Raw genomic sequence first — 16,307 nt, forward strand, 5'->3', positions numbered from 1 at the left:
TACAAAGTAATTCCATTGAAAACTTAAAAGCACCGGAAAACTACCATCTTGGCTGAAATGCTTTGCTGTCTTTAGGCATTCTTAGAAAGTATTTTATCTATAGAGTTGTGGGAGGATTGGTTTTCTTTTTGTCAGCACTAACATAGTATAGTGCTTGTTGCTGTCTTGTCAAATGCCTTGCATGTGTGAGTCTTGGGATATTTCTGATATTTCACATCAACAACTGAATGATCGTAACTAAGCGTGTGACGTGTTGGTCATGAGTCACTGGAATTCCGTAGAAGTACTCTTTGGATATTAACATTCTTCAAATACATATTAGCCTGATCGGACATGATTAGCCGTGGATATGGACACGATATGACCTTCATGTGAGCTCATACAACTTGGTAACTGGGAGAATGACAAAAAAAAATTGATCTCGCTTTTTGCACTGTCTCCCCCCAGCCAAGACTACAGATTTCTCGTATGGCATGCAGCTGGAATGAAAAAGTCTGGGAAATACTTCGAAATCTTCTTAAAAGTTTACAAGAATCTAAAGGACTATGTCACGTTTTGGGACAAATAAGAGTTCTGTTTTCTGTGCTGTCTACTCCTCCTAAACCACTAAGTTCTGTTTTCCTAACTCTGTTCTTGATTTTATAAATTTAACATCAATCTTTAGTGTTAACTCTTCCGCTATTCCAATGCCTGGGATGCCCCTTTTAAAATAGTGGAGAAAACAGTCTTTCCAAAGTTAATTTATTAAATAATATGTAAAATTTGATGATGTCTTTTATTTATAAATATTTCTATTTCAGTACTATTAAATTCCTCTGCTGCATTGAGAAATGCACAGTGTCAAACTGGCAAAAAGGTGTGCTGTGCAAAGTGATCTGTGAAATGCATTAGTGGCACTCGGTATCTTTTTAAATAATAGGCGTGTGAGGAGAACGATGTAACACCACATAAATGTTTTCAGTTGCTGCACATCTTGGATTTACTGATGGTCTGTCAAAATTTGAGGATCTCTGTTTTTCTAATTATTGTAACTGTGCAAGAATTTCTGGGATGTCTTTGTCTAGAAAGAGTACAATGGAGAAAATGTTACATTTTCGGGGGAGGGGGAATCTAAAGAGCCTCTATGGGTTCTATTTCTGCAATCTGCCTTAGTGAACTCAAGACCTCTGTTACAATAAACACGAACTCTACAGCTACTGCTTAAGTTACAATTTGGTATCTATCTATTTAAAACCTTTTCTGTGGATGGATGCAGAGTGCAGAATTCTTGATCTTGTCTTTAAATGGTCTCAGCTGTGATGTGTCCTGGGACTTTTAGGGTTGAGAGAGGTTTGAGCACAGCTTGTGGATTTTTCTGCTTCTGTGAAGCATTGCTGAGGTTTTGTTAAGACATAGAGCAGAAGGAATGTTCTTAAGTTTTATATATAAAAGCATGTATACCACATACCACCACGTGGTTTAAACTTTTTGGGACCAAAGCCACTTAAGTCCTCTTGCAAATCAGAGTGAAAACAACAGACCTTGATCTTGTATTTTAAGTGCAAATGTGGTTTTGGTGGTCTTACCTGTCCTAATTTGATGCAGATTTTGCTTTATTTAAGGCATTAAATTTTAAAGTAGCAGTTTGGCTTTTTTTGGGTTTCATCTTGCCTAGCCTGCAAAGGATAATAGGTGGTGGTCTGGTCAGTGGTTGTTCTACTAATAGAGCTTCTACACAACTTAAGGCATTCACTGCAACACAGTCTGTATTAATATTAGTGCTAGTAACTGCTCTGCAGTTGGTGGCATTTATCCTAATGATATCTTTTTAAGTCATTTTTTTTAAATCAAAATAGGATAGCAGTGTAGGGGGGAAATTCCCTTATGGCTGGGTTTTTGTTTCCTTCTCCCTTCCCTTTCCCCCACCCTCAGTTGGCTTGGTTCACATGTTCCTTTGGGGGGATTAAAAAGTAGTTTCTAATGGGAACATTGAAGCCATTTAGAATTCTAATTACAGCTTTCTACTTAGTTTCACAGTTTTGACCATTTCTTTAATGAACTGTCTGTGTTTGAGACTCACAGATCAGAGTCCTGCTTTCTCGGATTGCCTAAGAAAGTGAGAAGTGTGTTATGTGATGGGTATCTGTGGCAGTGTTTCTTTTCTCAGTAAAAACTCATGCTGTGTGGTGGACTTGGCAGTGCTAGGTTAACGGTTGGACTTGATGATCTTAAAGGTCTTTTCCAACCTAAACAATTCTATGATTCTATGAAAAAGAAATTATTGTTAAAATACTTCCTGCTGCCAAGATCAAGCAATAAAGACTTGATCAGAAGAAAAGCTTTGGGAGGCAAATTCTCTTTCTCCCCCTCCTGGACATCCAGGTGGTAGAGGGAAACCAGTGTAGTTTGTAAGTGAAATACAAGGAAGCTTAGTTCAGGAGTGCGATTGTGGCGTTCTCAGCTCTGTCCTACTGCTTTTTCTAGCAAAGGCATTAAAGAGTAAGGAGTTTGAAACCTCAGTCGGTTTGCTTCAGGTTTGAATGCTTAAGTAGCAGATCTTGGTAATTTCTGATTTGTTCAATCTCTTGTGAAGTTTTAATTTGTCCTTTTAAATAATAATAATTTTTAAAGCTTTATATAGTTCTGAAGAAAACTGCTGGTCCCTCTGGGGCTGTTGGGTTGGAGCTTTAGGTGCTTATACCATCTCTGCTGTGACTACGGGAGGTTGAAATGCTGGAGATTCAGTCCTTGGTGTAAATACTTTTTTTTCAAGTGTGTTTCATTCTGCATGTAGTGGGTAAGCCTCTCAAGAACATACGCTTGCTGTTATGCGAGATCAAATTCTTTCAACCTATATGATGTGGATCACAAGGATATTCTCTATCCATGTTATTTCATACTGCTCCTTTGCAGAACAGTTAAAGGGTGCGTCCTCCCCATTCATGGTGCTCCACTGCACCTGTGCTTGTGCCCTGTACCTTGTTTGATGATAGAAGCTTTCCCTGCATTTTTTTTGAGTGTGCCGGTAATTCTAATTGTATGACAGAAGCAAGCAGATGTAAGCTGCTTTCATTTTTCTCACTTGCCACTACTATGGTGATGCTAGGTGTGGAAAGCAACTAACTCTTTTGGTGCTTGTGTGTTTAATTTTGTTGCTTCAACCATTTGTGAGGGGCAATTTGCAGGTGTTAGTTACTGCAGTGTTACATGGGGTGGTTTGCATAGAAACTTAGCAAGGCATTTAACTTTAAAAGCACCACTGGTGGTCTTAAAACACTGCAAGAACTTTGCATTTGTTGAAGAAAAACAATTTTTGAGTTGGAAGTATCAGTTGCTAGACAGCATTAATGATGTTCATAAATTGCAAACAGATTGTAAATGATCTATATCTAACTCTTAATGTCATATGTTTCTACTCTACAAAGGTATAATGAAATGGAGAGCACTGGAGACCACTCATTAAATCTATAGTGGTCATTTTTATTTTCAAGTTGCAATCTAAATGAACTGTGTAAACTGTTTCTATGTTTTCCAGACTACATTTTGCAAGAAGATGAAGAACAGAAAGCAATGTATTCAAGATACTGAGGGTCAGAAGCATGAAGGCATGGAAGGTAAAGTCTGTGTGTGTGAAAATATTCAAGTGTATTATTCAGGTTCAAGCTGTGAAGGTCAGATTTTACATTTGCTCTCTCAATTAGTATGCTGCTTGTTTTGGAAGAAGTTGTGTAAACATAACCACTATCTCAGCATAATATTTTTCTTTGGCCTGTGGGGTCCCCAAATCCTTTCCTGTCTCTTCTGTTTTTTACTTGTTGACTTCTAGTAGCAGAACAAAAATGGAGATAGCAATTGTTATTCAGAAATAATTAATTTAGAGTAAAATTCCTTTGCAGAATAGTTATTGCATTTTTATATTCTGAAAACAATTTCTAACTTTAACAAAATTGGGAGCATTTTTATTTAATGTACATGATTAGGTAAATATTTGAGGATGTTCAGATTAAAATAGATCTAAGACTGGAAAACTAAAATGAAAGTAGACCATGTGTATATAAGATAATATAGAATATGCTGGTCTAATTTATTTCATGGAGAGAGAGTGCAAACATCTGAGGAGAAAGAACTTGGGAGAACAATGTGTAGATGACTACATGGCCAATGGGAAACGCTGTGTGATGCTTGCTTTATTTAAATAGCACTAGAACTAACTTTCCTTTGTTTTAATGGCAAATATTGGTACAGTAGTCTATGAAATATGTTGCGTAGTATTTTTCACTTGAAATACATTCTTTTAACTACTACTCCGGCCAGCATCTTGACTGCATTAGACCTGAAAACTTGATTAACTTGCTTTTAACTACAGAAAATTGTATCTTACTGCCTCATTATTCAAATCTAGAAGGACTTTGTTTCAAAAACTGTCAAAAATTCTAACTGTCAATGTTAATAATACCAGGTGAAGAAAATGAAGAAAGCTGTTCCTGTTCTACTTTATTATATGATGGTGACACATGCCCCATCTGTCTGAACTGCCTTCTAGAACAAGAGATTGGTTTTCCTGAGAACTGCAGTCATACCTTCTGCATGACTTGTATTCTTAAATGGGCTGAGGTAAGACTGAGAATCAAGGTGTGTGTTTATTTTTCAGTGAAATCTATTGCATCTAATGCCTACAGATTTTTTTTTTTTAAAGAAAATAAGTTATGCATTCTGACTTGGCACAGAAGTGTTTCAATGACCAGTTTATAAATAGATCATAGGAAACTTTCTCCTTAGTGCAATAAAGTACTTTGTGTTTTCTTTCACTAGACATCCTGACTTACTAATGGTTACTAGAGATTAAGGATCAGTAAAAAAATGGTGTTGGCTGTTGGGAGGATCAGACAGTATTATGTATATGTCATGATATTGCAGTGTCATTAGCTTAATCTTATTTTGTTACCCCTTATGCTGTTTGTCATACTGTCAACTCTTAGAACTGGGACCAATATGTTTTCATGTAAGTCTACAAAATGAGTCTGATAAAATCTTAGTTTTCTAACTCTAAAGAGAATTCAGCTAAAAGGTTTAGTGCTATTCTGAGTTAAATTTTTTTCATTTTAATTAAGGCTATTATTTGATCTATGTCAATACCTTTGTAGATAGTTCTGGAACCTTTAAAGAAAAATTACTTGTTGAACAAATTCTTGATGATCTTGTTCTATTTAGTCCCTTTTTCCTTCACATATGTCCTGTAATCGTTGCATTACGTCTTTGGTATCTTTACCTTTCCTGTAACTTTTTCAGTTGTCAATATGAAATACCAAATTAGAATTCCTTTATACTGTATTGGGGGGAATGCTCCAATGAGATGCTACTTTTTGTCCTGCATCTGTGCACTTAAATTGGTTGCTCATTGTAGTAGAGACTACTACTTGGTTTCTTTGCAATAACTTTCTTCTGAAGTAAATGATGGTTTTGGCTTCAGTATATCCTTTAGAAGGTTGGTATCACTTATGTATATATACAATATACTTATTCATGTATTATTTTTTACGTACTATATTTTTAACCTTAATTTTTGTGTTATTACTGAAGGCAGACAGTAATGTAAATCACTTCCTTTCTGAAGATTTTGTATGAACTTCAGAGTATTAAAAAAAGGTTATTAGATGAAACTTGCTTTAGATTCACAAACCAGATAATAAACTAAGTCTCCTGTTGCCAGATTTTCTGTTCTGCAAATGATTAATTGCAGTGCTTTTATTTATAAGGGAACAGGAAATTCTCATCCACAATTTTATCCTGACTGTTTTAGCTGGTTGTTATAATGGCAGCTGAAAGGCAATAAATAGCGACATGCACAGGGAAGCAGTACAGTAGGTGGAGGGCTTGCTGCTGGATTTGAGTTTGTTCACATTGTCTAACAGATGCTTTTAAGCCCAATGAGGAAGGGAAATTTTCTTGTTTTAAAGAGGCAGATGAATGATACGACATTTTTCTTGTCATGTCAGATTTTTTTTCAGCATGAAGTACTATCCAAATAGAATAAAAGCAACTTCTGCTCTTAAGAGTTTACAGGTGAAGTAGATGTGATACCATAAAAATGGTGGGGGGGGTGTTTTTAAAGCTACGTAAGGCTTCTACTGCTTCTTTCCATTAGTGACATCTGATGGGTAAAACCAGCCAGCCTTTCTTTTCTGAGGATACTGGACAGTTGGACCTGTTGAGTTCATGAAACTCCATTACCTAATCTAGTAGTTTTAATTAAAAGTAAAGGGGGGAAAAAAAAACTGTTGAAAACTGGCTGACAGATGCTCAGAGGCTTCAGCTGTGAGAAGCAGATGAGGTTTTATAGCTTGGAATGATGGAAACATTATAAGCACGTGGCCATTTGAAGCACGCTGATGCCATGTGGTTTTTGTGTCCACTATTAATATTTAGTAAGTAAATGTTTTTGTTCTTTTTTGAGAAGTGTTGCCTAAGGTTTAGCTTTATCTGCTAGTTCTTGGTTGATCATAACTAACGAAAACTAAATAATTGACAAGTAGTCAAATTTAAGTCACTCTGAATATTGAAGATATAAAAATTATCTGCTCTTTAAAAAACAGGCTACCAGATTCTGTTTAAAGATTAAGTATTTTTATTGGGTATCAATAAATTGGTTTTAAAACCACTGTTTTCCTGTTTAAGTGCTGGAGAATAACAAAATTGAGATTGAGTGAAATCTTAAAAAAAAGGCACCTAATGTTCACATTACTTGAAGTGCTCTTTTGTGTATCTACAGTTAATGCTCCGTACACTTAAAGGCTTTGCCAGCAGTGTGTGTTCAAGTTGGCTATTTCCTCTGTCTTTCTGTGTTGCATCTGGACTTCAAAATATAACAGGAGCAACTACTTCTTTAAACTGTTGTTTTCAAATTGTACATAATCATTGTTCTTCTGAGAGTTTATGGCTTTTATATGTAACTGAGTAGATTCTAATTAAAACTAGGATAGTTGAGGCAGTTGGTAAGAGTTTGTTTACCATTCTGCTCCCTCTTCTATCTGTGGGGGATTTTCAACGTTGCAACTGCAGTTAAGTGTCCTGTACCAGCAGGACACTTTCTGTCTGCAAGCAGCAGCCGTAACACTTTGAAGATCTCACTTTTTAAGGAGAGAGAGAGATAATTTAGATAGATAGATTTGCACTTAAAAGCAATATATAAAAATTACTTTTAAGTGAGTATCTTCTGGTTCATTCCATGAAGGGCTAAAAAGGGGTAGGAAATTTGTCACAGAACATCTAGTATATTAGATCCTGATGGCTAAATCTGAGCATTTAGTTTCAGAATTAAGTTGCGTTACAGTTGAGTCAGTGCTCTACTTTCTTTCCCTTTGAGGAAAGGTGTCCAACTCCTAAAAGAAAAATGAGAGGGAGACCAGAATCCCTACTAAGAAACTAGTCTTCGGATTAACTTTGTTTTTTAAATGTCCCTTAAATTGTTCTACTCTCTTTGGCTATGTTTACTGTAGCTAATTGCGGCATCCAAGAGCATTGCTGTGCGCTAAATTCAGTTGCCTACACTGTTAAACTCTCCTATGCTATTAGACTGTCATCTTGTGCGCCTTCGGCCATGCGAACCAGTGCTCTCCCAAGAAGTGCTGGGCAGCACTGGGCAGGCAGACTGTTGGGGACTGTTTTCAGTAGGCATGTGAAGATTAACATAAATGTCACTCATCCTGTGCTAGCTGTCAACCGCTTCTGTAAACCAACGTTGTGTAATTTACTAATGGAGACTTTCAAGCTTGAGACTTTGTATGTGAGAGACGCTATGTTGGAAGATTGTAAAAGTAGAAGACACTAAATCTGGAGCTGAGGTTATTGGACACACCCTTCAAGGGGATTGCTGAAGGATAGTGTACGTGAAGGGTTGCTTTCAGTATAAAGAACATGTACATGATAGCATTATTCTGCCCACATAACAAAGAGGGAGATTTGGCTATTGCTGTGTGTGGAAAAAGGATCGGGGGGACCAACAACAAAAACCACAAAAAACCCATTGGTACTGTTGTGTTACACCAAGGGAAGTAATTACATTATGTGTTTTTCTTGTCTGTAATACTGCTAGTACATTAAAACTAGTTGGGTCAAAACAAAATTTTTTAACATTTTTTTTTTTCTGGTACGCTTGTATTTTGTATTTCAGTTGGTAAGCACATATGTTCTAGTTTATAGTAATCAGTTCTGAAAGCATTTAAGTAAAGCTAATGTGAAGGGAGGTTAACTAGGTATTGATGGCAAGCAGATATGCGAAGTAGCCAAAACCACCTCAGCTAAGACAACTGCTGTAGCAGCGATAGTATCTTGCCTGCGTGCATTAGAGGAAAACTCTCTACTTTGTTTTCTTTGAATAGAATACAAAAATCTTAAATTAGAGGAGACAACTATTTACTCTGCTTTACTGTAGACTTTTTAACTTCCCTTCTGTTCTTCAGAGTGCTAAAAAATATACTGGAGATTTCTATCCTTGCTCTTCTATTAATTCCTCTTGAGAACCGTCATAAGAGAAGAGTGCTAAAGGCAAGATTCAGTGTGTTGTCTGCATTATCACAATGATTGTGTAAGAGACATTGATTTCAGTGACCTTCCCCTACTAAGCTTATATCTCTAAGTCTCTGCACCTGGTTTCCCTCATTGATTTTTCCTCATCTGCAGGATTTGAAAGTGGAGTACGTTCAGCTGTAAATTCTCCAAAGCATTGGGGCATATTCAGGTAGGCCCTGTTCAGTAGCAGTGGTTGACTTAATAAAACTAAGCAGTTGGCACAAAGAGCTGTCTTGCATTATGTTTCTAGCAGGTGTTCTGTTCTTAGAATAGTTGTTTCCTTTGTGCTAGTATAAGGTTTGGATCATTGATGATGTAGAGTATACTGCACATGTATATTCTTCTGAGGGTAGAGTTACCTGTATGGTAACTGGAATTCTTAATGTGTATTCTTTCTGATCTGGATTTCTTTCATCCTAAAGGATATAGGAAGGAATCAGCTTATGTGGCAACAAGCTCCACAGTGATCTGCAGTACAGAGCGCTGTGGGCAGGATTAAGATTACATTCACGAACCAAATATGCAGTGTCTTCAAAGAAACACTAAACCTAAAAACCAAAAAAACAATAAAAAACCTTCTTCAAGTGCATCCAAAGTAATGCATACGTAGACAGTCTATCTGAAAACTGCTGCACAGAAAAACTGTATTAATCAAATTCTTCCAGACAATGTAGACTTTAGATACCTTTTTTCAAATTACATGTTTGTCTTTGTGGTATACAGTTGTTCTTGGCATATTTCCCTGCTTAAGCAGGGCAGTTGGACAAGGTGACCTCCAGAGGTCCCTTCCAGCCTTAACCATTTTGTGATTCTGTGATTTATCAAGTACATTCATGCAGCAACTTATGAATGTTAATGTTGTTAAAGTGCAGTGCAAAAGTCTGTGTGAGTGTTTTTGAGTTTGACTTCAATTCTTCCAATAATATAGTGTCAAAGGAAGTACAATGACACACAACTTGTCAACACTTTATGGCGATTTTGGATTGGAAGTTAAGGACTAGCCAACTGTGTGATATAGGTAGAGAGAAGACAGCTGTTTGGAATTGTAAGTAGTGGTCTGTTGATTAGGTGTTGAGAAGGCTAGAATCTCTGTTCTTATGCACTCTGTATCTTTACTATCCATGGATGATATTTCCAAAAAAAAAAAAACCCAACCTAACATCTATTGTCAGAAATAGTGCTTTCCTAAAGTATAACTACAAAAACTTTAAATGTACTTGCTTTTTTTAAGTAGACTGGAAAAAAAAAAAAATCCTGAGTTTTTATGTGCTTCTAGAAAATAGTGCATTTCCTGATATCTTCTTCCTTTTCTTTCATCAAAATGTGGAGAGGTGTTTCTCACTACATGTGTTATGGTCTCTCTTTTCGCTGAAGCTGGAGGCAGAATTGTAGGCTTTTTAGTGTACTATTATTACTAGGTAGAGTGAAATGTACAGACATTACTTTTACAATCTAAACCTCACCTTTAAGCTCAGATTCAGTTGTGAGAATTTGGTATTATTTGTGTTGTTTAACAGGTTCTCTAATAAAGAAGCAGTAAAGAGTGCAGGATCGTGTTTCTTTTTGGATCAGCTTTTCAATACAGAAGTTGAAGAACAGACTTTATTATGGGCCACTTGAAGAAGAAAAAAATTACAGGGGAAGGGATTGACTACAGCAACTTTAATACCATACTCACAGCTTGTTACTACTTGTTATGAAACCTCATAACATGGAACTTGATGAGATGGAGATATCTGCCAAAGTTATTTTATCAGCCAGATATTTTGGGGCTAGCTTGCACCTATTTGTATAGCTTCCTGAAAATTTCCAGCTGGAATATAGTAACTGCTTCAGCCTTTTGTCTGCCTCACTTTGTTCAAATGCTGTTTAAAGTGATGCAGTTAAAATAAGGGACACTTACTCCTTGAGTTTAGAGATCACAGTTTGTGGTGCTGTAGCAGTTACAGGAATATTGAACATTAAGTTATGCCTGTGGAGCCTAAAGCAAGATTTTTCTAGAGGGTCATCAAAACCAAATAAAATACTATGAAATGATTTTTTGGAAAACTTAAGAACAAACACATGCTCATGGACAGTTTTTTGGGGGTTGCAGATTTTGTGAATGCTTACATATTTTATGAAGAAAATTCTCTGGATATCACAGGATAGGTGAAAGAATTAATCACTGCAGAGTTACCAGTTTTGACATGAAAACTATGAGTCGTTCCATGTGGAGAGTAAAACAATCGAAGACGTTTTGAAGTGTGCTGAGCTACTCTTCTGTGTTTTTCCAAGAAAAGCACTGTTGGAAAGAAAAGCAAAGCAAGTAACAAATACCAGCTATGAGGTTCTAATGATTTTGATGATTACATTAAATACTACATGTTCTGATTTTTAAACAGCTATGTTAAAGAAAGATACTGCATGAAGCTGTGATTCTTCTAAGGTTGTGACGCATCCCACACCCCTCCTCCCTTGTGCACAATAAAAGTGATAGCTGCTGCTTGGACTCATTCCATCTCAGTGGCTTTTTTTCTTGTTTTAAATATTTTTCCTCAAAAAGGATAGTGTACATTCACTATTATTTATGATGCTACCTGAACAGAAGCCTCAGAAGAGAGGAATTGCTAACTTGCCTTGGATGAAAGAAGATTCAAGCCCTTCTTTGTTACTGAATCATATTCTCAAAAAAGATGAGAGAGATGAGTAAAAGGCCACCACTCCTCATGATTGCTTCTTGTAAAAAATGTAGTCAACTTCTTTTACGCTCACTCCTTTCTGTAGCAGCACAAATTCAGCCTTGCTGTTGGGAAAAGGGACAGGGGAAATTTTTTTCTTCCATTTCTATTTAAAAGGCTTGTCCTTGTATGTTAGCAGACAGATGAGAGCTGATGCATGTTTAGACAAAAGTGTTACATAGAGGAAGTAACCTCTAGCTTTTCTCAGGGCTGCCCAACAATTGTACGGTGCTGGGGGACCTGTGGGTGCACATGGGAGTGTCCTGCCTTTACTAGAATTTCTCCTGAGATTTGTTGCGAACTATCAGATAATGCTAGGGCTATGAAAAGCAACTGAGTAGGAGTGGAAAGAGCATCTGCTGTTTCTGAACATATCTGAACCTAATGGTAGCTTTTGATTCTTCCAGAATGTTTTCCTCTTTTTCTACTACTATGTATAACTGTATGTAATTGTTAAACATTTGTCCAGAAGAACTGAACATATAACAGTGAACATTTTTCTAGTGGAGCAAAAACGCTTGTCATTTGGATTGCTGCTAGTAACACTTAGTATTCTATGGTACTTCATTGCAACAAATAAACATAACTTACTGTGACTTAAACTTGGAAACATAACTTAATATTCGTGTGTAAATTTAATGTAGAAACAGATTGTATTCTTGGAAAAACTTCAGCTAAGGTAAATCCTGAAATGAGACTGAAAATTACTAAGCAAATTAACTTCCTCCTACCTATCTTTGACAGCCTGGTGTATCTAAGAATCAAAGTATTTACCTTGAATTTTGCAGCTGGTTCAGCAGTTACAGTGCATCGCATACTATCAGATATCCCAATTTAACAATACACTGCTATGTTACTCTGGGTTAGCTTTACGTTGACTACAGGGCAAAAACTGTCTTCATGATCTGAGTCCTTAGGGAACTGGCTTAATTACCCAATATGCTTTTCTTAACCAAGGCCATGACACTGCAGGGAACAATGGTATCCCCTAACAGGGGAAGTTTTTAGTTAGGATAAAATATTAGAGCATCAAAAGGAGAGGTAATGGCTTTAACTTATGTTCTTGTTCAACAACTTGTTCATGAAACTACCCCTGGGGTTTTTTGGTTTTGTTTGGTGTTTTTTTAATCAGTCTAACTTTGTTCTGTCTACTTCAGTTGAAATGAGAAGCTGCCTGAATGCTCAAGGTTTGGGGGCTGTATAGGTGAAAAAGAAGTTGAACACTCTTTGAAATTGAGAAAAGAACAGAATGAACTGGAAAATTAAAAGCCTCAATGAAAAGACAAGAATGAAGTTCACCACTGAATTTCAGGGCAGAGTTCATATGCAAGTTTCTCATAGCTGCTTGTGCAATTCTAATACTGCATCTTGCTTGCATAAATAAAAAGTATAATACCCTGATAGTTCTCTTAAGGGCAGAAATTACATGCCTCTTAAGGGCATACAATTCATATACTGGTTCTTGTTCAGTGGATGAATTAGGGCTGGCGGCTGGGTGTGGGGTTTTCTTTTCCTTGTTTTAGAAGAGTTCTGAACTGAGCCTGTGAAGGCCAATGGAATCAAGGGGGGACACGATGACAAAAAACAAGCAAAGAAAACCCACCAACCCCCCCACAAACTCATATCTGGAATTAAAATGAATAAACAGTTCTCTAGCAGCAAAAATTAATATCTAATATGTATTTCTCTGAAAGTTGATTCACTACATGATCCAGTTGAGTGGAGCTTCGGTTGAAGCTTCCCTATTCCATGGTTAGTAACATTTTATTGTTCTCTCTATGTATGCGTGTTATTTGATGTAGTACAGCCTCAATAGGAGGGCGTTTAGGTGATTGGGGAAAAACCAATAAATGTGTATTTCCATCAAACTGTAGGATAAAATAACCTTCAGTTCCATTCTCTTGCAAAGTGATTTGTAAAACTTTAGTTGTCTTACATGTGGGAATCTGGTCTCTTTGCTGACTGCAAAAAAAGAGATGTGGTGTATTCAAGTAGATATGCAAGATGAGGGAAGGTGTTACCCTGTTTGCTGTTGGTCTTCCCTGTTTTATGTTTTGGGGGGAACACGACCCAACACACTTTCTGTTGAAAACAACATTAAGAAATAAAACATTAGAACAATAAGAAACAAAAAGGACATTTGCATATTGGTATTAAATCAGTTACCTAACAGCGATTAAAAAATAAAAAAAATGTAGCTAACGTGATGTAAAATGCTTTTCCTTTTTTGAATACAACTTCTGAGTTACATTCCTGTTTCTTTTAGATTTTCCTCTAAGGAGAAATCTACTTATTTGAAACAAAATACTGAGTGTATGGATAATGTGTGCAAATACATTCTTACTGTGAACAAGTTGTAATTTTGTGTGTTTCTGTAAGCTACTATAATAACAAATAAAAGTATAGAAAACTGAGACTTCTCCTAACTTATTACAAATTTTGTAATAAGAAAAATAATTTTTCAGACACAGGCTTCATGTCCTATTGATCGCAGACCATTTCAAGCAGTATGCAGGCTTGATGCATTAGAAGAGCAGATCAAGGTAAGTTCCAGACTTACTTTCTTAAATAACTTCAGTTGTAGGAACACCCAAGTTATGCTGCAGCCTTTTATTCATACGTCTGTGTTAAATAAGCTTTCCTAACAAAATAATTATTGCTTTAATGTTTCTATTACATATTTGAAGCTAGGAATTAATCTTAATTATTTTTTTCAAAGCAAGTGTTTACAGTAATAATAATCATAAAGCTGCTATTGCTACTTTATAGTATCTTTGAGCGTTCCTGATATATCCAAGAATAGAAGTATAGTAATTGGTCTCAAAGTGTTTTTTAACTAGGTTTTGTAAACAAGTGCTATATCAATTAGCGTGCAATCTTGCATTTTTTTTAGCTGAGGTGAATCTTGTATGTTCACAGCCTCCAATTCACAGAGAAAAACACATGAAGGCAAGAGGAATCAATTAATGCTAAGCCTTGTTCAACCTAAATTTCTGATTTTTTTTTTTCAGCTTTCAATTCTTCTGAATAATACTGTTGTAGAGAGTAGTTTATCATAGGAAAATAAAACTTGATTCTGATAGATGATCTTGAAAATGTACATAGAAATATGCTGATAATTCTGTGTACAGTTTTGAAATTCTGTGGTGAAATTATGGTTATAAGTAATTCCTAAGCTGTTGGCTTTGCATTTTACAATGTTTAGAAAACAGGCTCCCACTACCCCATTTCTTGTGCTTCTAGAGGCCCAGGTAGTCAACTGCAAAGGAACCAGACTGACAGCCACAGATAGTTCCTTCTCATAGAAAACCATGCTAGCACATTTTATCTTCTTTATTTCTAAAGAATCAAGGAAGCAGCTGAAACAAGATAAACTGAAGTTTTCATTTGGAAGAGTGTAAAGGCTGTATCAAAATACAGTTTAAAAGGTTCTTTGTTCATAGAACTGCAGTGTAAACAGGTGGGCAGAGAACAAGGGTCCTGCTCTGAAAAAGAGCCACTGGAGCAGTAGGAATAGATAGAATGTGTACCAAGAAATGCTGACACAGTGGTCAGTATTAGCAGGGCCGCTACCAGGACATTGGCAGCTTTCCCTTTGTGATATTCATAATTAGAATGCTAACAGCTTAAGGAGTTGCATGTAAAGCCAAGATTCTAGAATGAAGAAATACCAAATATCTAATGCAAACAATTGCAATGTAACCATTGAAGTAACTTCATAGTATGTAATAAAAATTGTATTGCTTTCTTAGAATTTTGAAGATATGGAAAAAACCCCAATGTTATATGAAATCCATAAATTATTTTACTCTAGAGGAAAATCAGGTGTTTTTTAATTATGAAGAAGCATTTGAAATTGAGTAGTAGTTCAGCATTTTCCCAAGCTGAACCTTGTGTATTCAGATCAACCAGCTTAGTTTAAAAAAATTAGCTTCCAAATTCTGAATGGAAGATAGTGCATAGCTTTGAGATACTTGCCATGGCAGTCTGAATGTTCAGGGGTTTTTGGTCTTGTGGAATTAGTATGCATCTCTGGCATAGCCAATATACATATCAAGGTGGGGTTTTTGCCATTTCATGAAAAACAAATGAAAAAAATTTCAGATCTGTGAACTGAGAGATGAAAGAAGTAATGATTTGAAATGGTTTTGAGTCCTTCTGTTTGAGCTTACTTTCTCTGTAGACCTTAAGAGTCTTTGAATGTTTTTAAAGCCCATGCGTGTTGAGATTCTAGATTGGATTGACTTTATTTTTCAATACAGGTTCAGGTTAAAGAACAACTAAGGAGGAAGGAAGAAGAGAAAAACTGTGCCTGCAATGAGGGAAAATATAGCCATGCAAAGATGAGAAGTTTTGTGAGGTTGGTCGTCCACTTAATTTCAAGCATTCTAATGGGAATATTCTAAATATAAATTCAACTATTTTAAAATGCACACCCTGGAAATTTTTTTTAAATTTTACATTATTTTACATCAGTGGTAGTTTAGCTTTACTTTTATCACTGATGTAATTCCCACTTGAATACTTACAAGACCAAGCAAGAAGTAAGGAGCAAGGTATTTGTTGCATTGAGCTGTGTGAAAGTTGCATTTTTCAAGCAATTCTGACAGATTTCTTATTAATTTGAATTAAGATTTTATGGCTAGATTATATTTTAACAATATAAATCTTTTTCTTTGGTTATCTAAACAGACATCCCCTTTCTTGCATGTTATCATAAACATTGGTGGTGTTCCGCTTTTACTATAAAATATGGTTTTAGTCAAGAACTGATTTTATTCTAGTGAGTTTGAGAGGGAACTGTGGAAATACCATTCCTGTTTTGAGAAGCTTTATTTTGTCACATTTGCTGCATTGTATAAGGGGAAGCTCAGGATTACACAGATGAATTTCACTAAATAGTGATAATCTAAAGTCAGTGTTTAATAGAATGTATGATATATACAGAGTTCTTGAGATTGAATTTGAAGCAGACTTCACTACAGAAAAGATAACTGGAAGTAAATTACCTTTTTTGGCTCTTACTAGAAAATAAATAAG

At 36.0% G+C, this 16,307-nt stretch overlaps 1 protein-coding gene across 3 annotated transcripts in view; it reads left to right on the forward strand.

Moving 5' to 3' along the window:
- Positions 1–16,307, forward strand: part of SCAF11 (SR-related CTD associated factor 11) — a 50,211-nt gene that overhangs the window by 13,097 nt on the left and 20,807 nt on the right. For all 3 annotated transcript variants that reach the window (XM_050915498.1, XM_050915489.1, XM_050915481.1), the window contains 4 exons: positions 3,515–3,593; positions 4,439–4,593; positions 13,733–13,810; positions 15,530–15,627. In XM_050915498.1, coding sequence (XP_050771455.1) covers positions 3,533–3,593; positions 4,439–4,593; positions 13,733–13,810; positions 15,530–15,627 — 392 coding nt within the window. In that variant the 5' untranslated portion in view covers positions 3,515–3,532. The remainder of the gene's footprint in view (positions 1–3,514; positions 3,594–4,438; positions 4,594–13,732; positions 13,811–15,529; positions 15,628–16,307) is intronic.

Source organism: Gymnogyps californianus, chromosome 1 (assembly GCF_018139145.2).
Source record: "Gymnogyps californianus isolate 813 chromosome 1, ASM1813914v2, whole genome shotgun sequence".
Classification (NCBI taxonomy): domain Eukaryota; kingdom Metazoa; phylum Chordata; class Aves; order Accipitriformes; family Cathartidae; genus Gymnogyps; species Gymnogyps californianus.